The 25,482-nt window shown below is 36.8% G+C and overlaps 1 protein-coding gene across 1 annotated transcript; it reads left to right on the top strand.

Annotated features, from left to right (window-relative positions):
• Positions 1 to 905: 905 nt before the first annotated feature.
• Positions 906 to 25,482, top strand: LOC124269331 (AP-1 complex-associated regulatory protein-like). Its single transcript, XM_046704345.1, is given in 10 exon segments — positions 906 to 1,045; positions 2,893 to 2,944; positions 7,028 to 7,048; positions 8,836 to 8,858; positions 14,202 to 14,298; positions 19,926 to 20,095; positions 20,865 to 20,927; positions 20,929 to 20,945; positions 24,205 to 24,297; positions 24,408 to 25,482. Coding segments are annotated over 10 exon segments (765 nt in total). The 5' UTR covers positions 906 to 980; the 3' UTR covers positions 24,572 to 25,482.

Here is a 25,482-nt window from a genome sequence, read left to right as displayed (position 1 = left end):
CAACCCAGTCAGTGAGCCTGACCACCCGATCCTGTTAGTTGCCTCTTACGACAAGCATGGGTTGCTAAAGATCGACCAATTCTAACCCGGATCTTCACGGGTTTAGATTGTAAATGGTCAAATCGCAGTAAGCAGGCTATTTTTTTGTCTAACTGTTTTTGCTACACCTCAGCAGCTACTCTGACACATTGATCGAAGGATGTGGATGTAACCGGCAATTTTCAGTGAATCCTTTTTATCCCGGACGGTACAGTTTCCATTGTTTATCTACCAATTGACAAATGATTAACAAATGAGTCATTTCTACGGAGAAAGCCGTTCGTGGTAGTGACATCCCAGGTTAATGGTATTTACATACTACCGGGGTTTACTGTATCAGGTCCACATACACATACACATACATTAGCACTCGGCTCCGCTCGGCGTATTCCGTTGCCTATATGACCTCATAAGCTGAGGTGATCCAAGTGTGCATGTATGATGATGTACTTAATTGTTAAAATCTAAAGTCTAAAAAAGTGATTAGAATTTAAAAGCATACTTACTACCTCCTCCGACTGAAGATATGTAAAAAAAAATCACATTCACAATATTATAAATCTGTTATAGTCATCAATGGAAGGTATACATTTTCACAAGTCCAAGTTAATCTAATATCTTTTTCCATTTTTTAAAATTTGTTAGTTCAGAGAATCTTGGATTTATTTAATTATTTTGACTTTAATCTGTTGCCTTAGTAATATGTTATTTGATTATTTGTTTTACGTTATTTGGTATATATTGCTTAAATAGTGTAATTATACGCATGAATGTATGTTCGCATGTCGGCGAAAGTAATTCTTATTTCGCTTTATAATAGATTCGCTTTTACACCGACTACGTCCTTCATTTCCGCTTCCGTATTCGGCTGCTTGGTATCAAGGATGTGACATGTCACGGGTTTAAGTGATAATATCATGTATATGTGTTGTAGATAGTGAATGATTGTGGTCGGTTTCAATATGGGCAACTGCCTCAGGAAATGTTGTGGCCTGTTTGACAAACGGTAAGAACAAAAAACACTTAAAAATCTTATGTGATTGGCATGTAATGTTTGAATGGAGGGTACGCCTCTTTTTTCAGTGATCATAACACGATCGACTACATGTTTGTATATTGACTTTCTTAACAAGCAAATAACTTGATTCGGAGTTATTGTGTCTGATATGAATAACACTGACATGTTAAACGACGTTTTTCGAATGAAACAGTGAGTATAAATGCGTGTGACGGTCACTTGGACCGACCGAGATGAGATCTGTAGTGTATTGATCTGGCCACGGCAGATGGAAAACTGCATGGTATGGCGTATTTAAGCCTGAGTCACTGGCACCCTAGAATTGTAAAACACAGTGTTACATGTTTACGGGAAACGTTCAAGAAATGCCTTTGTATTGTGATGTTGGCTTGTCAAATTGTTAAGTATATTGTCTATGTATGACGAATGTCATCTAACCATAGATTAGTTATAAATATGTTTTTTCAAGCTGAGATTTTGAACTTTAGTGTCATGATTTTTGTTTGTATATTCTGAAATGGACATTGGTAGCTTGGGTCATTTTGTTCTCTATAACAGGTACAGTATGCTTGCTTGTAAATATTACTGTAAAACAGGCCTCTCTAATGTCCAGAGGTCTCGTCTGTTCACCTGGTGATCTGGGTCATGATCCAATTTCTAATTGCAAATGTTAGTGATTTAATGTAATTGCAATGCTCAGAAGCCTTTTGATTATAGTTGATGTTATAACTTGAGTTATTTAAATCTCAGATCAACTATTGGCACCCTGCATGTTTAGTGTATGCTTCATACCACAGAAAAAATGTCAGATATCGGTAACATGCAATCTGTTAATTGTCTCTATCCATTCTCAGTTTGCATGTGTACAGGATGCATCAAACCCTTTCAAATCCTGTTCTGTTGACAATAAACAGATGTTCCCTGATATCATTCTCATGATAATATTGATATACACTGTGTACGCCCTATTTTGAACCAAATATCATTTCTAATGTCAGGTTGTATTTCACGTTGTAAGCAGTAATCTCATTTTCTACTGAATGATATACTGATACACAGTCTATGTTTTAATTTCTATTTTGTCGTTTACTGTTCAATCTTATATTCGGTCTGGACATGTCTTATGATTGTTGATTGGAATATCATTTGTCTTTGTACTCATATTCATCATTGTCATATAGCCATTTGAGCTATTCTACATCATGGTTTGTTTTGCATTGGAAATATGTCTTGAAGGTTATGTCATGTTTCAAATTTGAAACTGCAATCATATCATGGATTACCTGAGATTCATTCTCATTCAAGTAATATCTTTCACTCCAAATTCCAATATGATGTGTTTTACTGGTTGTATCAGGTGAACTTTGAAGTTAGAGTTAACTTTGACTGCCCAATCTAAATGAAGGATGGATTGTTCCTTGAACCAATCAGATGTCAGCCAATATAATACTAAGATTCCTTTCTTATCTACCTTAACTTGGAAATTTTGATTTGAATAACTGGCTGTTTGAGGGGTGTTTTTTGGTTTTGATTTTTTGGGTGGTGTGTGTGGGTGGTGGTGTGTGGGGTGGGGTGCAGGGGTTATAAAATTGAGATCAACTGGTCTGAATGCTGTGCTGTCTCATCCTGAGAATTTGAGAGTCTCAACACTGCATTGATGACAACAATTCATCTGCGTCAGTTTCCGAGGAAGGTATAATATCTTCATACAGACATTTATCAGGGTGAACAACCAGGATATTGTTGGAGTGTTGCTAAGCTTAGTATTAAATCATATTCATGATCAAAGTGAAATCTTTGCATAAAAAATGATTGTTATTCATTGTTTGTTTTAGCCGCAAGTATCTAAAGACTAGATACAATGTGGAGAGGGATTTTTCCATTGAGGTAAGAATACCTGAATATACTATTGTATATGTCAAAATATGTGTGTTAATTTAACTTGATAAATGTCACCCCATGACAATTTCATGACAGAAAAAGTGCTGTTCATAGATTCTGCAGTTGGCAATCAATGGTAAATAAAAATGTTCAGTTAAAAATACATTGCTGTGTCACTTTGTGTTGTGTTACAGTATTGCCATTGTATAAATCTCCCCAAAAATGTGTACCAGACCACGGGGCTACTCTTAAGACCTACCAGCCTGCTTGAAAACCAACTAGTCCTTAGTATCAACATTGTCTAAAAGTATTCTTAAGTCAAATACAACAGAAGAAACGTACATTTGATGAGCTTTAGAAAACTCACTCAGCTTGGTTTCTGCTGTAAGTTACAACAGATAAACATGTATGAGACGAAAAACTAATTATCATATTCAATACTATGTTATGGGAAAATTGTCTGGAATGATAATAGAGTGTCAGTCAGGTAACTTTAATTTGTTCACACCAGGCTCAACATTAACCCATCTTGGGCATTCTGGTGGATGGGTATTTCGAACACTGGTATTGTACCTTATTCATATTATTCATTGTTATTAACCATGCCAAACTTGGATTAAAATATTACGCACAGGATACAAAATGTTCCATGACTCAGTTTAGGGCTTTTTAAAAGACTTTTCTCTACAGATGTACAGATAAGTTGCGTATCTGGGTACATTATGCAAATATTTATGTGAAAACCCAATTCCTATTAAGTCTATTGCATACAAGTACACTTTAATTATTGTAAATACTCAATAAATGTGATCCTACATGCGTACACACAAAAATGTCAAATCTGAGCTTGCGTAACTGGTGGATAGATAAAATAACTGAGGTATATTGAGAGGTTCTGTTTCAGGACATGAACTTGACAACTTCCAGTCATTCTTATTGTTTCTCATATTACAGATCAAATATAAATAACAAACACTAACATTTAAACTTTATTATATTGTAAAATTAATGGAAAATGGCAAAATACCCAATTGAGTTTGAGTGAGGTGAGTACAATATATTTGGTTACTCAACGGAAAAGTAGGATACCCAGTTGAGATGAACACATGCAAGTACATAACTCAACGACCCAAAACGTTATTTGTAGCTCTGTTTCTATCACCAACCTTTTATTTCTTTAAAAACTATTCTTTTGCAGTATTTGAAAGGCACCTGATTAAAAAACTATGCAACATTTCAGTTGTGAATCAAACCCTAGATTCTTCTGGTTTACTTTTACATAGAAAATGTTGTCATTTTGTAAAGTTTGTGCATATCCTGTTTTGTTAAGTGTGTGGATGGTTGCCGAGGGACAGACTGTGTTAAAGACTGAAGAAAGCAAATGCTCGTCTTAGCAATGTGTTTAATAACAGAAAACTTGAAAGTTTTGATATTATTATCTGCCCAGAAAACACAAGTCATAAAGCCAAATATGAGATAATCAGAGTCATGACGTATGATTTAAAGACCTTAGAACTAATGGTCTTATTTAAAAACAACATCATTTACCAATAATTGAAACTTTTTCTGAACGCTGGCACATACAAATTGTTTTGTGGGAAATGGCTGTGATAATTATAGTGATCACAGCAATAAAGATTTAGATTATCTACATGTATGTTATATAGTATATATTATCAAATCTCTGTATGCATATGAGGTCAGAGACTTTATTAAAATACATATAAAATGTGTTTTTCCTTAACTGTTCAAGGCATCTGTGTACATTAACCTGTCAACAGGTGTGATGACTCACTGACTGAGTTTAGTTTTACGCCGCTTTTACCAATATTCCAGCAACATCATGGCGGGGGACACCAGAAATGGGCTTCACACATTGTACCCATGTGGGGATTCGAACCCAGGTCTTCGGCTTGACGAGCCAACGCTTTAACCACTAGGCTACCCCACTGCCTCCAGGTGTGATGAAGTACATATGAGTGGCATAGAACTACAAAGATAGTCTATTTCATATAGCTCATTATATTTCAATAAAGAATGGGTTAGTCTGTCTCACAGTCCCTGAACCACATTATTTTTCCTTCTGCCCAGCACTTTCTGCAATGCTAGAGCCCTAAATGAAGCAAGTCTAGATTTCCTCAGGTTCAGGAATCTCCCAGCTCTTTTTCAGTTTAAATCTATATCAATATTACCATTTCTGGTGTCCCCCACCTGATATTGCTGGAATATTGCTAAAACTAAACCGGTGTAAAACCATACTCACTCACTCACTATCAATATTGATTTGCCATCTCACTGGGGCTTCTTTTCAGTTATAATAAATGTATTTGTTACTATCAAAATTAAATATATTCAGAGACTAAGCATTACTCTAAGAATGGGTTGCATCTGGTTTTGTGATTTACATATTCTGTAGTTACCAAGGGACATTAAATGATCTGAAAAGTTTGGATTAGAACAGGGGATCAAAATCTGATTATGAATTTATTATGGACCAATATGGCTGTAATATTTCTAAAAGCAGCGTACAACCCTTCTCACTAACTCACTTAAGCTTCTAAGCCTTGTTAGCTGTGTCAAATGGAGCAGTTAGGTGATGTACACACTCCTTTGAATATGTGAAAAACATTATACACAGCTAATGCTCTTTGATTGGATCAATATTGAGTTTCAGGAAAACATGAGGCAGTGATTCTATCTGTGCATGGGTGAAGAAATGTCAAATTCAGAAACTTGTTTCTTCATAAGTAAACTGTAAAATATCACTTGTCTCAGTACAAAGATCTACATGTCCATATTATTGACCAAAAATGGTGCTTTATCCCTAAATAGAAGATGTATGTATTTGTTTCCAAACAGGATATCAAAATTTAGAAAAAGCAGAATATTAATGGGAATACATTTTATCATGTTTATCTATCTCCAGGTCATCAGACAAGGTATTTTATGTGGAGTTGCACTTGGATGTATCTATTCATGACTTTACCATGTATGAGAACAGGATGATTATAAGATTTACTTCTATTTTCAGCAACCACCATTACCAGAGGTATATCTAGATATATTGGTTTAGCAATCCCAGAATATTAATGTCAATCATCATAGATATTGCATGCATATATCAGGTTCCTAGTTTTTTAAGACACTATTTTCATGTGAATCAAAGTGAAGGCTTTTAATAGAAGACTGATAATAAAATGTATAGGGTTTCATTAGCATTTACTCTGTCTTTTCTCATGTGGTATGCTACTTGTAATGTGATTTCACAGCAGTTTTCTAGCAGTTGCAATTATGAAAAACATGGCTCAGATTGTAAAAGACTTTCGAGTGCTTGAATTATTTTTGTGGTCAGCAAGGAAAGGAAAATATGTTTACAGTGTTTGTGAGGCTAGCTGCTTTTGGCAGGATTGATCACAGCCTATGTCACAACTGTTTGTTTGTTTCGCTTGAGCAATATTGAATAATCTGCAACCTGCCACAGTATAGCTGGAATTGTCCTCACTGGCATAAAACAACATACGCTCATCTCACATTCATATATTGTGAAAATGACAAATTATACACTTCAGTATTAAGGTATATTTTCATAATTACAAACAGTTAGAGTTACCAGTTTACTAAGGATGATGGTAACACCATGTAATTGTTTTAAGAAGGCATTGTAATACTGTAAATCATGAAATTAATGTGTCACGAATTTAATGCGAGTACGAGGGTCTAGTCTAAAAGGCGTCACGAAATAAATGCGAGCTCAGGAAGCTGTGTTGACGATAAAATGTGACAGTGAATCTTTGATGTTGTTCGTTTTCTTTTCATTTGTATTTACCAGTTAACCTGAATTGAGCTTGTTAAGAAATGAATGGAAATGAACTGACAATGTTTTGATTACGCTGTCATGTTTGATCGTGTGATTGCTTGCTACTACTTGTCTTATGACAACATTTATAAACGTATCTGGTATGAATCATACTATGATCTGAACCTAGCTTCCCAGTGTGAACACCATGCACTCTCCCCAAAGCTATCAGTACCAGCTTTGTCCCATGTCAGACTTACACCATGTACACCTCATCCCTGTTTTTCTTTCAGTTCGAGAACTTGATGGATGATGTAAGTACACGCAGCTCCTCTTAGGACTAAAGAAAATACTTGTGTTTCTGTATCCATGGTAACATGACCCCTCCAGCATTTCAATGGAGATGCTGAAATTTTAATACAGGTGTAAACATGATAAACAGGTGTCGAGAAAACGTTTGTGGTTTTTACTAACCAGTGTTTGTTTATGTATGGTCAGGCATGTTACCCAAAACACAAGTATTTTGTTTGGCCTTTCGCCAGTCACTTTCCTCACTGAATAGTTGTGTAATTCTACTCGTCAGGTCACTCTTCTCATTCCGAAAAAATGTTACTAAAACTGCTGTTAAATTCTTGAAGGCTAGATTTTGGGTTGCACCTCCCTGTGGGGATTGTGAGTGCCCCAAGTACCCTGTGCTAGCCTCACTAGGAAATTACAGGGCACAGTTGGCCCCATCTTTGTTTCATTTTGGCACTTGGAAGGCGTAGATCGATGCTCATGCTGTTGATCACTGGATTGTCTGGTCCAGACTCGATTATTTACAGACCGCCGCCATGTAGCTGGAATATTGCTGAGTGCAGTGTTAAACAACCAACCATTCATTATAGTGGTACTGTTGGTCCCTTCTTCCCCATGCTTGACTCTGTATGGGACTTGCAAGGCATTGTTGGTCTCAGCACCGATTTCGGCTTTGTAATTTTTAAATAAGGCCAGACCAATTTTATTTCCTGTTTTACGGATTTGGCAGTTTATGAAGTGTATATTGGGCAAAAAAATATTTTCTTGTAAGTTTACAATTTTGGCCCACAAAAACATTTAGGTTTTATTTTTTTAGCGGGGAAAATTAATTTGTATTTTTTTTCTTATTCTTGAAAAAATATGACAGGCGGATCCGTAAAACAAGAAATATAATTGGTCTGGCCTAATAAAAAGGATGTGCTCACTTTCTGTATTAAGATTATATAAGGGTACTAGTCATCTGTCATTCGTTTATATATTATAAATACTCCAAATTTAGATTTACTTGGCAAATTTGTTGCATCAGTTACGTTTTATCAACTCACCAACATAGATCTTTGTACTTTCTGTACAGCTTGTTTTGTCTGGATTGACAATTCTGTCAGATTTCATGGAAATCATGCTTACAGAATATTGCAACCTCATGGCAACATGATCTTTTCTCTGATATGATGAGGGCGGTGGGGTAGCCTAGTGGTTAAAGCATTGGCTCGTCACGCCGAAGACCCGGGTTCGAATCCCCACATGGGCACAATGTGTGAAGCCCGTTTCTGGTGTCCCCCGCCGTGATGTTGCTGGAATATTGCTAAAAGCGGCGTAAAACCAAACTCAGTCAGTCTGATATGATGATCATGACACCTCCATTGAAGGTCATGTCAGGTGAACTCAGTGCAAACTTTGTCTGCCTCATTTTGTTTTGAGTACTTTGCTCACACGTACAGAGAATTTAGAGTGGTTCTGATTGGCTAATTGGAAAGTTCACTTGACACAACCTCCTTGGGATGAGACCTTCACAAAAAATATTTTTCAAATTTATTTTTTTAAGTTAGTTTTTAATTATTCATGAAGAGAGTTATTGTAGTGAAGTTAAAGGTCTGCAAGATATATTTCAATATTCCCAGAAGAGAAGGTGAGGACGCCAAGTGTTCATGTCGAAAAGGAATTAGACTGACTATATTTAATTATAGGGGTGTTAATAATCGTATTTCAAAAGATGTACTGTTGGTGGATGTGTAGAATGTCGTCCATCATGTGTTGTATGTTGTATGTTTGTATGTTGTATGTTGTATGTTGTATGTTCCAGGAGCCTCAGGAGGACATGAACCGGTGAGTGTTGTGTGAAGATGTTCTCTGTTGTAGTCCATGTACTGTGTATAACAGGAGTTGTAGTCAATAACACAGAGGGCAGACCTTGCTTTGCTGTTTTAACTTGTCCTATCAGCATGATCAGCATTCCACATCAGTTTAATTTCCTGGATGTTGACTAATTGTCATCCCAAATATCTCATATATGTTTTTCATATTTCAAACCTATCTAGCAGAATGTCCTATGAGATATTGATCTCATAAAATGTTCCTGGTAACCTTTCCTCAAACTAATTCTTTGTCGTATAAACATGCAGAATTAATTGAATTAAAACGCCCCCTGAGTGCCCCATGTAGTGTTAACCGACTGAACCTGATGATGTGGATGCTACAGTGTGTGACGTGTCCCCATGATGAGGAGTAGTGTTCATGCATTCAACCATTGGTTGACTTTGCTCTCGCACCTGTAGCAGGAACATAGCCTAGCAACTAGAGTTCCAGAATTAAGGCTCCGTATGATGACTATACCATGTTTGTAGGTTTCACAATATGGTAGGCATCACCTCCCAGATAGTAACTGAAAACATGTTTACAGCAATTTTTTACCCAACTCACTGGCTGTCAGGATTCCAAGTAGTGTGGCAATGCAACTTCATGAAGGATCTCATGGCACTGTTCTCCAAATTCCACAGTAGCCTCTATCAGTTTCTGAATTTGTATTTTGGAACAAGTATGAAGTATGAAACAATATGAACGAACAACCATATCTTTATTGTTAACTGTTTTCTATGCTGTAGTTGGAAGTTCGAGTTCCCTAATTAGTATTTGACCATTACTGAAAAAATCTGTCATAAAGTGTTACAGCCAAATTGTGACCTTCATGGTCACCTGAAAAGAACTGCTCTGAGTTGTGATCTTGATGATGACCTCAGATGAACAAAAATGAGTTGTGACCTTGATCCTGAACAACTTTGACCTGTGACCTTGATGATGACCTCAGACAAAAAAACCTTCAGTTGTGACCTTGAACTGAAACGATCAACTTTGAGTTGTTCTGATTGATCTGATGTGTCATTCTCATTCCTTGGCACTGTTTTTGTCACTGAAAGAGTCAGAATGGATTGTGTATTAGGCTTGGTAATTTGGTTTGATTGGTACCCTGGCAAGTCATATCACTTTGTCACTAGTGGTGTTCCGATTAATTGAAATAATCGAAGATTGGTCACAGTGACCAAACGACCAAGCAATCGATCACATTTTCTCATAATCGAACATAAACGATTTTGGAACTACTGTTTTAGTCTTTGAAATACTTGACAATGGAACATATTGTTGAAGTGTCAGGGCCTGAAAGCGTGTTTAATTCTTAGAAAATTCACTTCACTAACTGAAAAGCCATGACTGAATATTTCTTGAAGACTCCGGGAAGTTTATGTTCATGATATATTAGTCATCACTTTAAAGTAGCAAGTTGCATCATGTTATACATATCTGCAATAACAACCTGGATAGAAAAATCTGAAAAATGATGCTAACCAATTTTTTTCGATGATTGTTCGTTGGTAATGAATCAATCATCAATTGTGAGATTTCAACCACTTCCCAACACTATTTGTCACTGGTTTGCCTGCTCAGGAAGTGATTATTTACAGACCATCTTCATGTGAGCTGTAATAATGCAGTGTTAACCAATAGACATACATTCACCCATTTATTACAGTTGTAGGCTTGGTATTCATGGTGGGAGTCAGTAGGCATATATTTCATTAATGAAATAAGTACGACAACTGTGTTGAGGGTCATTTTCAAAGAATTTGTCAGGAATTAGATAATGGTTTATTGAGATGTTTGTACCCCTGGCTCTCCCTGCTATGCTATTATGCATCTTGCAGTGTTTGAAGGAAGACAGAGGTAGATAATGCAGTATTGTTGTTGTAGATGACGGACAGAGTTGATATTCCAGTCTCAAACTATTTATATCTAATTGTCTACACTTAACTGATCACATTTGCCCCGAGCAAGAACCCTGATAGAATCTGTCTTTTTTTTCCAATAAGTCAGTGGTTAATTCCTGCTAGCTGTATTAAAGCTTGTGTCTAAAATGTGGTTGAGTTCATTGGGACTGTAAACGCTGGAGAACTGTTCTTCATTCTTCATGATGTCACTGCGTGATTTGAGCAGAGTCATGAAACCAGAACACAACCACTGACAAGCTTCAAAACAAATTACCACATACTTCTGTTTGATGAACCTCTAGTTTCTTCTCTCATGGCTACTCTGTTGTACATTACAATATAAAAAAATAATTGCTTCCCGTAAGAAGTTAAATCCAACATGTCTGAGTTCTCAGTTGCTACCTAGATACAGCTGTTTAGAAAGGATGGGTGATTTAGTGGTTTGCCTTTTCACATTCAGTAATCATGCTGTTGATAATATGTCATGAAAGGGGTCAGTCATGCATTTGTTTCATTTATCACTAATAACATTCCCAAATGTATATAGATATTATATATGCCTCAAACATTGGGTGAGTCATCGTTCCCGCATGTCTCAAATAATGTATCTGTATATATGTTTCTGATTTGTGTACTCTTGATTGAAACATTGGAATGTGTGAAGAGCTGCTGTTGTGTCAGAGTCAGGTTTTCGGAAATAGTGACCCTAGTTTGAAAATGATTTCAACCTAGCATGCCACCGGGACTGGGGCTTAGTGATCACTGAGTTGCTGACAGCCATTTGTAGCCAGCAACATGGATCGCTGCTCATACTGTTGACATCTGGCTGTTCAGCTTAGATTCCTTTATTTAGACGCTCCAGTGATATTGCAGTACAATATTCACTCACTCATTCACTTGAGAGTCTTTGATGAAGGGGGGCAGTGGGGTAGCCTAGTGGTTAAAGCGTTCCCTCGTCACACCAAAAAGGCCCGGGTTTGATTCCCCACATGGGTACAATGTGTGAAGCCCATTTCTGGTGTTCCCCACCGTAATATTGCTGGAACATTGCTGTCAAAGACAATCTATGAAGGTCCGGGTTAGAATTGATCTTCAGTAACCCATGCTTGTCGTAAGAGGCGACAAACAGGATCAGGTGGTCAGGCTCGTTGACTTGGTTGACCCATGTCATTGTATCCCAATTGCTGATCGATGTTCATGCTGTGGATCCCTGGATTGTTTGGTCCAGGCTTGATTATTTACAGACCGCGCCATATAGCTGGAATATTGCTGAGTGCAGCGTAAAACTAAACTCACTCACTCACTGTCAAAGACAATACTAATGACTGACTTAGACTATTATGATCTTATCAATGACGTTACTTTGGCGTGTCCATATTATTGTCATAAGTGCAAAGATAGTGCCGATTGTAAGAAAGTTGATTGCAGAGTTGTGTCCCTTGGTTGCCTTGACAACGACTTTTGGAAACCCTGTAATGTTCCTTGGTTTGCCAGCACTACATCTGTGCTCATGAGTTTCACTGAAACTAGAAATGGTCCACAATATGGTCTGGCACATCTCAACAGTTCTATGACACATCATGCTAGTCTTACAAAATGGCCTCCATTCTGGAGCAGACGTGGGAAGTAATACTCAGAGATTTCACAACCCGTCTCCACACATCTGAACTTCCATTCTGTCAGTTGACAAGGAATTCATATACAGTCCGTAGCATATCCTTTGATGACAGAATGGAACATACTAACCAGTATCAACACTGTACTCTAAGTGTTAGCCAAACCCACTCTCTGACTCATTGAAGTAAAAGGGACCTGACTGGTTTCAATTCTTCTCAGGAAGATGCTGGAAAAAGTCTTCAGCTTATAATAATTTGAATGTGTATGTTTTCTTGATAAACAATATGTCTTTCTGAACCTCTCATTGCGTCCTCCCTGAATGCAGAGGACAGCTAGAGTTAACTAGCGGCCCTTTCACAGTTTCCAACTATGTCAAATGGGTAGGTGCCCAAACAACTGAACAGTCGTTCAGTCCTTCTGTCCATCCATTCCTCTTTTCTCCTTTGTCTGCTGTCTGTAGTCACAGTCTCCTCACTTATCCATTGTATTATATCTAATTTTGAATAAATAACTAGACATTCGCTTCAAAGGTTTATTTGGGAAGGCTTCACCTTGTCCATATTTCCCATCCCTGAGTCGGGATTTCTGTCCCTCAGCATGATCTCTTATTTCGAAAATGGCTCAAAACAAAGCTGTGGTTGCTATAGGCCCAGGGTGTTTATGCTAACTGATTGCAGATAGTACACTGGATATTAGAGGATGTCACAGTTGTAGTTTGTGTTGTCACCACACCATGCATCAAGGCAGCAGACATTAGCATCAATTTCGGGGCCATCTTAACAAGGCTTAAGAGGCCCCTATTGCGGCGGATACAAGCCAGACACGCTTTTCTAACTAGGTAGCCATGCCTGTTATATGTTGGCTGAAACACCTGTTACTCATTATCTGTGGTGGAATATTTTTAATAAAATGCATTTGTTGTATGAATGCTTAAGGCTGAAATTGAAGTAAGGGTTAAAAATATTGAAAGAACTGTAGTATTATTAGAAATGTCACAAATATAAATCTCTCACTGATGAAAAATATTTTTCAGCAATTTAACTATCCACTGAATATTGGAATGGGTGTTATTGATAGTTATTGCGATTTAAAAACATGTACTTTCATGATTGCACTTTGGGGGGATTCAATCCATTAGTGACCGAAATGTATTACAGTTTAATGTGAGTATGATAAATATGGTTAATAACAATGGGGGAATCATAACACAGATGGCCAACTGATCCAAGACAAAGCCATGGCGCTTAATCGTGATGTATGTAATGTAGCTAAATGAAAACATGTTTGACTTTTTTATAACACCTATTTTAGGGTAGGCCAGTTTGCCCTAAGGCACTGCCACTTGTGCTTGAACATGATGTATGCAATTGATAGAAATAATGTTTTACCTTTTTATACAAATCTTTTAGGGTTAGCGCCAAAGGTAGAATTGGTTCAAGTAATCCAATGATAGTAAAAATGTTTTTGGCTATAAACAGGCTGAAGTATGCTAAGGAAGTGTATGTACTGAAACTTTAACTATGAAAATTTATCACAAATCACTGTTGAAAGCATAATCATGACTTTATGTCAAATTGGTGACATGATCTTAAGTGATAATTAAATTTATGTTTGGTACAATGTATTTGAAATGTGACACGGAAATAAAAGTTGTCGGGTATTTAAAGTGTTTGTGTATACTGACTAGGAGTTAGTTTTACTACCACAGTTAGGAATGGCATGCTGTTGCTGTTGTATTGTTTATAGAATTCAGGTTTTGCTGTTTATTATTTGTATGATTTATTTTGTTCAGCCCATTGACTGAACGTGAACGATTGCTGTTGTCCCACCAGCAGTATGATGCAATTGTGCATGAACAAAAACAAGTTGATGCTGATATTGATGCTAAGGTAATTGTCTTTTATGTTGAGTATTTTCGCATGTGCTTAGTTATTTAACTAATGCCACCCACACTGATCTGATCTGTATTATAATTGTGATTGTGTTATTGTTTAGCCTGTTTGTTGTGCTGTGATGATATGCTGTGTTGTTGTAAATGTAGCTGTTTGTATTGTTGACTGTGGGGTTCTGGGATAGTTCCCAGTTGTCCCTAGGCTTGATGTAAGAGCTGACGAAATTGTGGATCACGTGGTCATAATGTCTGACCAGTTGTGTGTGTGTCTTACGATGTATGTTGTTGGTCATTCTGTCCATCACTGGTTTGTCTGAGCTGATGGTTTACAGACCGCTGTGATGTAGATGTGATATTGCTGACTGCGGTGAAACATCATCTGCTCATTCACGCACACTACCCGTGAAGATCTGGGTTATAATTGGTCTTCAGTAACCCATGCTTGTCGTAGGAGGCAACTAACAGGATTGGGTGGTCAGGCTTACTGACTTGGTTGACACATGGTATCGCATCCTAATTGTGTAGATCGATGCTCATGCTGTTGATCACTGGATTGTCTGGTCCAGACTCAATTATTTACAGAGTGTGGCATTAAACCAACCAAACCAAAACCATTCAAGCACACTCTTGATCCCAGTCTTCTGCAGATGCCTATAGTTGCTGTTTCTTTCTTATGGTCCAATGTGGACCCAGATAATTGTTTGAACACAAGCTTTAAACTTGGTATTGATAAAGCTTCTTCTAATCTTATTAAAACAAGCATATGATTACTGGCAGGATCAACCAGATAAGCGTCGCCTCAGATACCTCTCTACATAAAGATCTGACATCTGCTCAGTAGATGGTGTCATCACAGGCCATTGTTGATTATAATCTCCCACAGAAGCCCCAGTTTAAGTTGGGCCTGTGAAACAGTTTCATGGACTGGTCATTTATTATGGCAGAGGGAAGGGCAGTCGAGCATGGAGGCATGATAAAATGACACATCGCAAAATGGGGTTGCCAAAATGAATCACACTTATACTTTAAAGAGCAGGGTGGGATTTGGAAATATGATACAGTTCTATTTCTTCAAATAATAAGCCGGTGGTGGGGTAACCTAGTGGTTCAGGCGTTTGCTCGTCATACCGAAGTCTTGGGTTCGATTCCCCACATGGGTACATTGTGTGAAGCCCATTTCTGGTGTCCCCACCACGATATTGCTGGAATATTGCTAAAAGTGGCGTAAAACCATACTCATTCACTGACTCACTCAAATAATATAATGATTGACTTGAACATTATTGGGATTGGTCTTCTATTGTAAAGAGGGATATGTGGAAATGTTGTATAAAATGGGGGAGGTGCAGCAACAAGTGATACAATTCCAAACCAAAATCACCCCCTTCCCTCCTCCATCTTCTTCCCTCCGCCAATAATTGATGACCGGTGTCTGCGTAGTCTCAGGTGATAAAACATAATTACAACATGAAGTTAAACAGGAAGAACATTAGGGGATGAGTAATGTGTTGTCAAAGTGTGGATATACATTATGACTGTACATTGTTATTTATTTGATCTATGGACAATGATTGATCATTCATGCCCAAAACTGACTTTAAAATATTATAATTTGATTAGACTTTGAGATGACGTATGAGTGTAATAATGGCTTTAAATGTATATGTTAGAGATGGGGATCAAGATGCACATTTTGTGTCAAACAAAGTTTACTTGAGCTACAATCTAAAAACAGACAGGCAGTTGAAAATGTTATGGACACAGATAAATATAAACTCTTTCGATGGAAAAGTATTATATTTCACTCAGTGACTGAAAATAATCTGATATAATATTTGCAAATTGTAAAAATGGTTATACATTAATACAGGCCTTTGTAAAAACTATAGAAATAACTTATTAAAACTAATGAAATATAGCATCTATTTGTTTGAGTCTTTAGACAGTATTCACAAATATTTTATCCTAAATATGAAATAAGAGATTTCATAGAAAAACCATTTTGTTTTCAGGGATGGTAGTCAGTATTTCATATTTGGAATTCCATTACTTTCTCCAACATGAACAGGTGCTCAATAATTATTTTTATAATAAATAGATAATAATGATCAGTTATCTGTGGACACACGCTCTGCAAAAAGTGACACATTTGAATGTTCCTGTAAAGCTAAAGTACTGTCGGAAATGCTAGAAAAATGCTTTTTGACTTATATTTAAAATTCAGAGGTATTACAGTTACTTAAATAACAAATATCACTTTAAGAAACATCTACCTAATGTAGACCGAGGGAATAAATTTTGAGACATGTCCTAAAATGCGTTTTTACTGATGAAAATACCAAAAACTTAGAAAAATAAGGGGTAGTGGGACGTTATTTGATACAAACATTAACTGCCTGTGTTACGTCATCAGAATCCACGGTATCGACAGGTGAAATTGACACCTGAGCACACGCTCGGGCGAGGGGTCATCTCAATAGATGTTTTCTTCAAAATGTTGAATATGTGTACGTATAGTATACGTATTGGTTATGTAAGGGATCATTTGTGTATGTGTGTTTGTTGTTAAATAAACATATGAATTACTGTACATTGGAAAGAATCCTATCACTTGTGTTATCTTATCGATTGATTGTAGAAATGTGCAACGTTTTAATAAATGTTTTGCATGTCAACAGTATAGTTCTTTGCAAAAATATGGATGTAATTCGGTCAGTTTAATCTAGTTGTGAACATTGGCCAAAGATTTAAGGAAGTCACTGGTGTAGCTTCTTTAGAATAGATATATTCTTCTTCTCCTAAAGTTTGTAGACCGCCCGTCTAAGTACTCCCTTGTCAAAGTTGTCAAGGATGGTTTTACGTCCCGGGTTTGCTTTTGAGACGGTCCCTGGCCTGTCTGATTTGTTTACAATATTGTACACTTGTTGGTAAGACATACCAACAGCTCTACAAGTTCTGTAATAAACCATTTCTATACTAATGAAAGGTTTACCTCTGTCTTTTTCAAGCACAAAAAACTTATAAACCTTTGCAACAATCGTCGGCAAATAGTTGGCCATAGTGGACGCTGTGATAAAGATGTGCATGCATGATGGGAAACTTATTTATCAAGACTTAACATTTATATTAATATTTCTTCAATAAAGAAACGATAATTAAGTAAAGTAACACAAACATTCAACATTTATTTGTTTAAGAAAAATGTTAATTTTTATTTTTACACCACCTGTATTATTAGCATAAATGTAAAGACTATTTCAGATTTCTGTTGTTGAACTCTAAAAAAATCTTAAGTTGTTGTTTTGGTACCAAATTCTCTCCTGTAAACTGCCCTTTAAATGCATGGGAATGTTAAATCAATTGAAACAAAAATTAGGTACACTATAGGTGAGTTGATATATTGATAACATAATACATTTATCACCTTTCTAAAGATATTAAGGTTAAAAAGCATTTTCTAGCATTTCCGACAGTACTTTAGTCTTATGTACTCCCTCCAGTAAATCAGGTTCTTGATTAAAAAAAAGAGTCCTGTTTCCCCAAATCAAGTAGTTGCTTCCTGTTCAATGACATCGGACATTTCACCTTTGATTAATCACTATGTGTCTGGTCAACACTTGATTATTAACACACTTAAAAGAGTTGGATATATTATGGATATTGGAGTTAAACAGTAAACCAACTATAACAAGTATAAGACAAAATATTATGGATGTAACTTCTTCTCCATTGTATACACAACGTTTCTGGGATTTTCCTTGCCCCTTTGTCAGGTGAATGACGAAGGGGCAAAGAAAAGCCCTGAAACGTGTATGGAATAAAGAAGAAGTTGACATCCATAATATTTTGTCTTATACTTGAATACCAACTTCTATATGCCTCTCAAGAACAACTATAATATGTATAAGGTGTTGGCTGTGGCCAGAGAATCAATAAGAATGGATGAAGTAAAGATGTTCCTTCCATCTGAGACCTGACGAACAAATAAAACTATATTACATTGTACATTACTTTGGTTTTGATTAATTTCTTATTCAGGATGGTCAAATGTAAAAGGAAATAAGTATTGTCTAAGTATTGTAAATATCTGATTAAATGTGCATACGCAGTGTATGAAATAAGCCAGAAACACAGCCAGACATCAGGGCTGGTAACTTCAAAATGTTACCAGCCCAAATAGAATTTAACCAGATCAGACACCAAAATATGGTGAATTTACTCAGATGTATGGGACGTCTAAAATTTCACCAAACCATCGGGCTGGCTAGCTGAAAATTTTGACCGACCGTCAGAAATCTAGCTCGTCTCGGGGGCTTGGACGGTCCTTATTCCATAGACTGGCATATGTATGATCTATGTAGAACTATCCTGATAGTGATGCTGAAGTAAACTGGGTCAGCAGCACAACTTGACACGAACAGAATGCCAATTTTTGTCATCATCCTTCTTCAGCCATGTATAAAAAAATCTGCAGAGTTGTATATGTTACAGATGAAATATGCCTTGAAAAGTCAAACTAAATATGATAGGTCAAAACTTGTATTATTTCTTATGCATCAACGTCATTTCAAACACTGGCGCTTTTCACAAAGACTTGATTTCAGGTTGATAATCACCCCAAAAAATTGAATTCAAATGTCAAAAGTTTCATGTGATAATGCATACATGTCCTTTTGCAATTTGATTTTGGAAGATTGTCGATTGTGACAAGAATGAAAAGTGATGTTAACAGTTATGGAAATAAACCTAAAAATCACATCTGTGGTCCTCATCTCCTTGTAAAATGTAAAAAACTATTAAAATGTAAATCAGTAACCATGGTTACGTCAGCCTCATCAGCAGCCGCAGATGCCATCATGTTTGGTGTTCCAATGAATAAGTTTCCGTTTATTCGTAATTCACTGAATGACGAGAATCCTATTTGATTGATAAAGTCATTATTTCCTGAGCGTCATCTTCAAAAGCCATGAAATTAATTGAATTTGAATTTTGGTTGGTGTAAAGAAAGATTACAAAATTACTCTAGTTTGGCATTCATAATGAGTTCAATGAATATTTTCCCCAGAATGTTTAACCAAATATCGGATTTCTTTTGCAATTATGAAATATTTGTCAAAATGATAACATAAGGGCTGAAGCAAGTAAATAAATCAGCACTTTACTATCTTCTACTCTTCCTCAATGTGTTTTGTTCAGTCCAAAGTTATGGCTCAAAGACATCTAATGGTCTCTGTCACACACTTGCACATATGGTTTTATCCATCTGAATTATATATATTGTAAAGAAAGAACACAATAAGTAAAAATTAAGTTTATTGGAAATGTCAGATTTCTTTAAAACATGGCTGATTTGAATTAAGTAGAGCCTTTAAAATGGTTGCTATAGAAACTAGATTTGATATTAGAAATTGCATGTTTTGCAAAACGATCAGAGAAATAGACAAAGGTGTTGAAGTTCTTACTTATTTTACAAAATATTGAGCAGAAATATCTGTAACAAACATAGTTTTTCTTTAAAAATAAAACTTTGTGATAATTTGCCCTTGGAATATAATGCACATGACCTTGATGTCAGTATTTACACTGTGCTCTCACTTGTCTGTCTGTGTGTCCTTCCTGCTCTAGCTTGCACAACAGGAAGAGGAAATAGAAAGGGAGGAGGAGGCATATTATGAAGCCAAACGTGAGGCGGCTCGTATTACCAAACTCCAGCGTGCCAAAGAGGCTGCTGCCAAAAAGAATGCCACCACCAATGGTCCACGGTCCTGGCTGGGTGACGAAGAAGACTGGGAAGTGTAAGTCTTGATACTTGAGTTTTTGCATTTTCAGAATTATCTTCTTTTGATCAGATTTTACAGCATTGCAAATTCATCAGTTGTAACATATGTTATATTTGGGATTACACTTTCTTAGTTAAGTACAAATTCTAGTACCTTTTTGGGTACAGTCACATCTGGGATTCGAACCCACTCCCTTAGAGTCAGGCACCTAATCGCCAGCACACAAATCAGTCGCATAACCCACTCAGCCACTGCAACTTCCACATGTTGTACTAAAACAGTACTAGAATTTGTACTTTACAAAGAAAATGTAATCCCAAATATAACATGTTACATTTGACCACTTTCTAAAAAAAAATCCTGGATGTGAGAAGTGTGTACACCTTCACATATATTTTGTGAAAAACATAGCGCACATTATATTTTCTTTGAGATAAACTCTCAAGTCACATGTGGTTGTGCACCTGGGAGTCCTGACACTAAAATGGTGCAGTCCCTTCAATTCTTATTTGGACTGCCAGATTAACTAATAATAACTGAAGAAATATATTTGTCAGAGAACAGTACAGACCAACAGAAATCTGCATGATAACATATGACAGAAATACTGATCAAAAGGATGTGACTGTATGGACTAACAAGATGGATTATATTCTTGTTCCTCCTTAACAACACTTCTGAGATTCAGTAGGGTCAGAACATGAATTTGTAAGCTTGCTAACAGCTCTGTAACACCTCGTCCCGTGCACACAATATCGGAGATAATTTTATATTTTATATACAGGGCTGGTGGAGAGGATGATTTTGAGATCTTCCTAGCTAGTGTGAAGGCACGGTCCCTCGCTGCTTGCACAGCTACGGCAAGGTACGTAAATCGCCTTGGACAGTTAATGCATTTCTTGGCTAGGGATCCTCTGTATGCATTATGAGTTCTGTAGTTCTGTTCTTTTTTTGTGATGAGGGTATCATCGGTGAAGCCTTGAAATTATTTTGTATCAGATCTTTTACTCTCTGATATGATTCCCAGATCTGAGGACACCTCTAAAGATGATTGTGTCTAGTGAACTCAGTGTGACCATTGACTGACCGTTGACTGACCATTGACTGACTGTTGACTGACCTTTGACTGACCATTGACTGACTGCTGACTGACCCTTGACTGACCTTGACTGACCATTGGCTCCACATCTGAATGAAGGATAAGTGGGTCCTTGAACTAATCAGATGTCTGCTTTCTACAACATACAAGCTTCTGTTCTACACCACACTGTTTTGGAAATTTCAATGTAGCAACATGAAATGCATACAGTATACAAATGTACCTTTGGTGGTACTTCCTTTTAGTATAGAGGCCATGAGATGACAGGATGTGTAAGATATCAACATTAATATAATGGAGTGGCCATATGTACATCCAGGAAAGTTTGTTTCCAAGATATAAAGGTCAGATATGCTGGTCTGAACTGCATGCTTCACTTTCTCATACCGATAACCTCAAAGCCTCAACACTGATTAGCTGATCAGGAAGTTCACTTAATGCAAGTCAACATGGAGGCTTCTTCAGATCTTCACACAGAGTACCAGAGTAAAATATTTAATGTTAGCATGATTCTTGTATCACAGTCAGTCTTGATTACCTTGTGTGATGCATCTTTCACTGTTGCCATAAGGACCAGCTTTAGAATAGCTTCCTGACATGATTGTTTAGTGTCCGCTGTCATTAAGTTGGAATATTTGTTGAACGACAAACAAGCAAACCAACCTGCATTGTGAACAGGTATTTGTGTTGCCAGAAAGAACCTCTTAGTTGTAATTAGTTGTAATGTGTGAGAACATTCTCAGTATAATTATTTTGTATGGATGTTAGTTATATGGAGGTAATTAGTTGAGAGTATTTATATTGTATGTTAGGAAAACTCTAGTTACTCTGATTTCAAATGCAAAATCCGATCTCCAGTTTGTCTTTGAAAAACTCCGATTTCTGAGAAAATAAATATGTTTATAAATTTAGAATATTGGAAACAATTTTAGTAAATATCCATTTAAATATGTCAGTTTGAGTCCTATCTGATTAAGTATGCCCAGAAAATGCAGAAATTGCGTATTTTCAGGCTAAATCTACAGTCAGCTCTTGTTAATCCGACACTCGTTAATCCGACAATCATGTTAATCAGACAAAAAATTAGGGAACCATTTAAAATAGTGATAATAACTCTCGTTAATCCGACCTTCTCGCATTCCGACTCCGACACACCAATCTAGCAACTGATTACTGTAAATACATTGTAAAAACATTCGTTAATCCGACAATCAACACAGCCGGTCGGATGATCCGGCCGTATACAAACAATCACAAGTGAATGGTAATTAGCATGTGCCTTACTGGCTGCTTGACACCGACGTAGGTGAACATCACACTTGTTAATTAGGAACACAGGATAATTAATTGAGACGAGTGTCGGATTAACGAGAGTTGACTGTATATACTTTCATTGGGGTAATCCCTCAGACCCCAACTGTGAAGAAGGGGCCAACCAACCTCTCGCGATTATATCCCAAAACTTCCACATCCCAATACTACCACACATTGTTAAAACAACAACTGCTCATCACCCCTTTTTAGGTAATAGGATAGCCCAGGAAGTGCACTGAACTGAAACAACAGATAATGATACATCACCTGACTTAGCAGACTAGAGATTTTAGTAGAGAAGAGAGCAGTTACATGTAGTTAATAAATCTGAAATAAATATAATATAAATTTGTGCATATTTCATGTAGACAAAAACTGTAACGTTTGTTTTCTTGTCTTACCTTGATCTTATTGTTGTTGATTATTTTAATAGTATTCTGAATATGTATACAAAACTAAAATTATGCAACCAAAACGTACATTTAATTTACATGTATATTAAAATATGTAGTTTTACAATATAACATGGCTAGTGAGTTTTGAAATTTTATATTATTGCTTTAAAGGCCAACAAGCCAAACAATTCCTTTCAATTCTGATTTGCAACTATGAAGTAATATGTAGCAAAAAATTCAAAATGAGAATATGAATTGCATTATGCTTACTTGAAGCTCTACATACTTGCACTACCAAATCCAGGCATAAACAGATAAATGAATTTTAATTAAATAAGGAAATTGATAATGTTATGGTATGGACATGAATTGGCATTATTGTTATGGTAGCGACACAATAACAGTAATGTATGAATGTGTTTGAGTGAACCTGCCGCTGTCGTGATGTAGTGCATCATCAGTTGCTGCCATGTTTGTCTATAGGATCATCCATGCATTGTGAAAACCTTGTTGGGAAGGATGGTAGTATATTGATCAAAGAGACATTGTATTGGTATGTGGAGATGAAAGGTAGTTCCTGTCAGGTGGCCATCTGTGCACAGTTATCAGACTAGGACAGCGACTTGTATAGGATGTTTTATTGCTTCGACGAAAAAACCAAACAGTTATTTGATGATGGTGGGTCAGAATGTTTAAATGATGTCATGATGCTGAGGTGATGATTGTAGTGATGATGATGGTGAGGATTGTTGTGATGATGATGATGATGATGATGACTGTGGTGATGCTGTTGCTGCTGCTGCTGCTGCTGATGTTGATTGCAATAATTATGATGATGTGATGATTGTAGTGATGATGATGATGACGACAATGATGATGATTGCAGTAATTATGATGATGTGATGATTGTAGTGATGATGATGATGATGAATGAAATGTTAATGACATGATGGAGATGATGATGATTGTAGTGATGATGATGGTAATGATGATGATGATGATGATGATGATGTGTGATGAATGAAGATGATGAAATCATGATATGATGATGTGATCATGATGATGATGACGCGATGATGATGATTGCAGTAATTATGATGATGATGATTGCAGTAATTATGATGATGTGATGAATGAAATGATAATGACATTATGATGCTGATGTGATGATTGTAGTGATGATGCTGATGATGATTGCAGTAATTATGATGATGTGATGAATGAAATGATAATGATATTATGATGCTGATGTGGCAGTGTGATCACTGATATGAAGATTTCAATGATTGTGATATAATGATGGTGTTTGGCTACAGGTTCTGGTGATGGTCAGAGTTCGTCCAGTAGTACTGCCCATCGAGACAAAACCGAAGGGTCATCTCTTGACCTTGAGTGGGAACATGAAGCTGGTAGGTAGCATGTAATGACTGCCTGATTGAAAGTCAAACAAATCAAAGGTATCACTCCTTGAATTGATTATTTTGTGTATGGATGATAAAACAATTTTTCCCCATTGCAGGCGTTGTTCCTCAGTTACGACAGCGGTCGTCCACAGAAGAAAACCTGGTGGGTCTTACAAAGGACAGTCCCATGAACTCAAATGACCTTGAGTGGGACAATGACTTTGTGAGTGCAGAAGAATTAGAAAAAGAACAGTTGATATCACATTCCAATGGACGGTGATAGTCATTCTGCAATAGAATTGAAACCATGCATTTAGAGAAATACCATCAACAAGGAGGCCAGTCAAAGGTCAAGACAAGCCATCCAATGTAGGTTATTGACCTTGACCTGCATTCAAGTTACGACCTTGACCTATATATCTCAGCAGAGGAGGATGTGAGTTTCAACTTTACTTTTACCTGTAAATATTCAGCAAAACAAGGAACTGCTATTAACAGAAGAAACATTCCAGTATGGATATACGATAACAAGTGGACCATGTAAAATAATCAATGTTGTGATGTGGCAACGAGAACAACATTCTCATCGCCTTCCATGTGCCTGGCCTTGTGAACATGTGTGTACAAGCTGATGGATGACATATGACGTTTTGCTGGTGGATATGTGCATATCATGTAATGATACCTGTGTGTATATGTGGTACCTTCTGGGATGAAAGGATATACTGAGTAGCTTTGGCTGCCATGTTGTACAAATGCTGTCTGTTTGATGTTGGTCGTGCTTGATGCCTGGGTACCAACTGTGTATTCACTTGGGAGCACCTGCTGAGTCTGAGGATGAATGCTGGGATTATTATTATTAATATATTATCATTATTAATATTATTATACTATTGAAGACAGAAATATAGAGCACTGCTTCCATGAAAGATGACAAGGTCATGTTCTTGGTTTGGTCTTTATGGGGATAGATTTCAAGATAGATTTAATATTTGTTTAACTTGAAATTTGGTTCAGGACCACAGCTCCCAGATGTCATTCTGTTTCTTTTGAAAGGAGAAGCCAAACTATCTTTCTGGATCCATCCACTAATTGTCAGGACATCCAGTGCCCTTGTCTTGAAATGAAGCTTTCTGTGTGTAATATGGACCTGTAGAGTGTGGATCTATCTGTGGGTAGGATTCTGCTTGA

Source organism: Haliotis rubra, unplaced genomic scaffold (assembly GCF_003918875.1).
Source record: "Haliotis rubra isolate DU_JTF1 unplaced genomic scaffold, ASM391887v1 Scf144, whole genome shotgun sequence".
Lineage (NCBI taxonomy): Eukaryota > Metazoa > Mollusca > Gastropoda > Lepetellida > Haliotidae > Haliotis > Haliotis rubra.
Note: the sequence above shows the minus strand (reverse complement) of the source record. Positions and strands in the feature narration are given on the sequence as shown.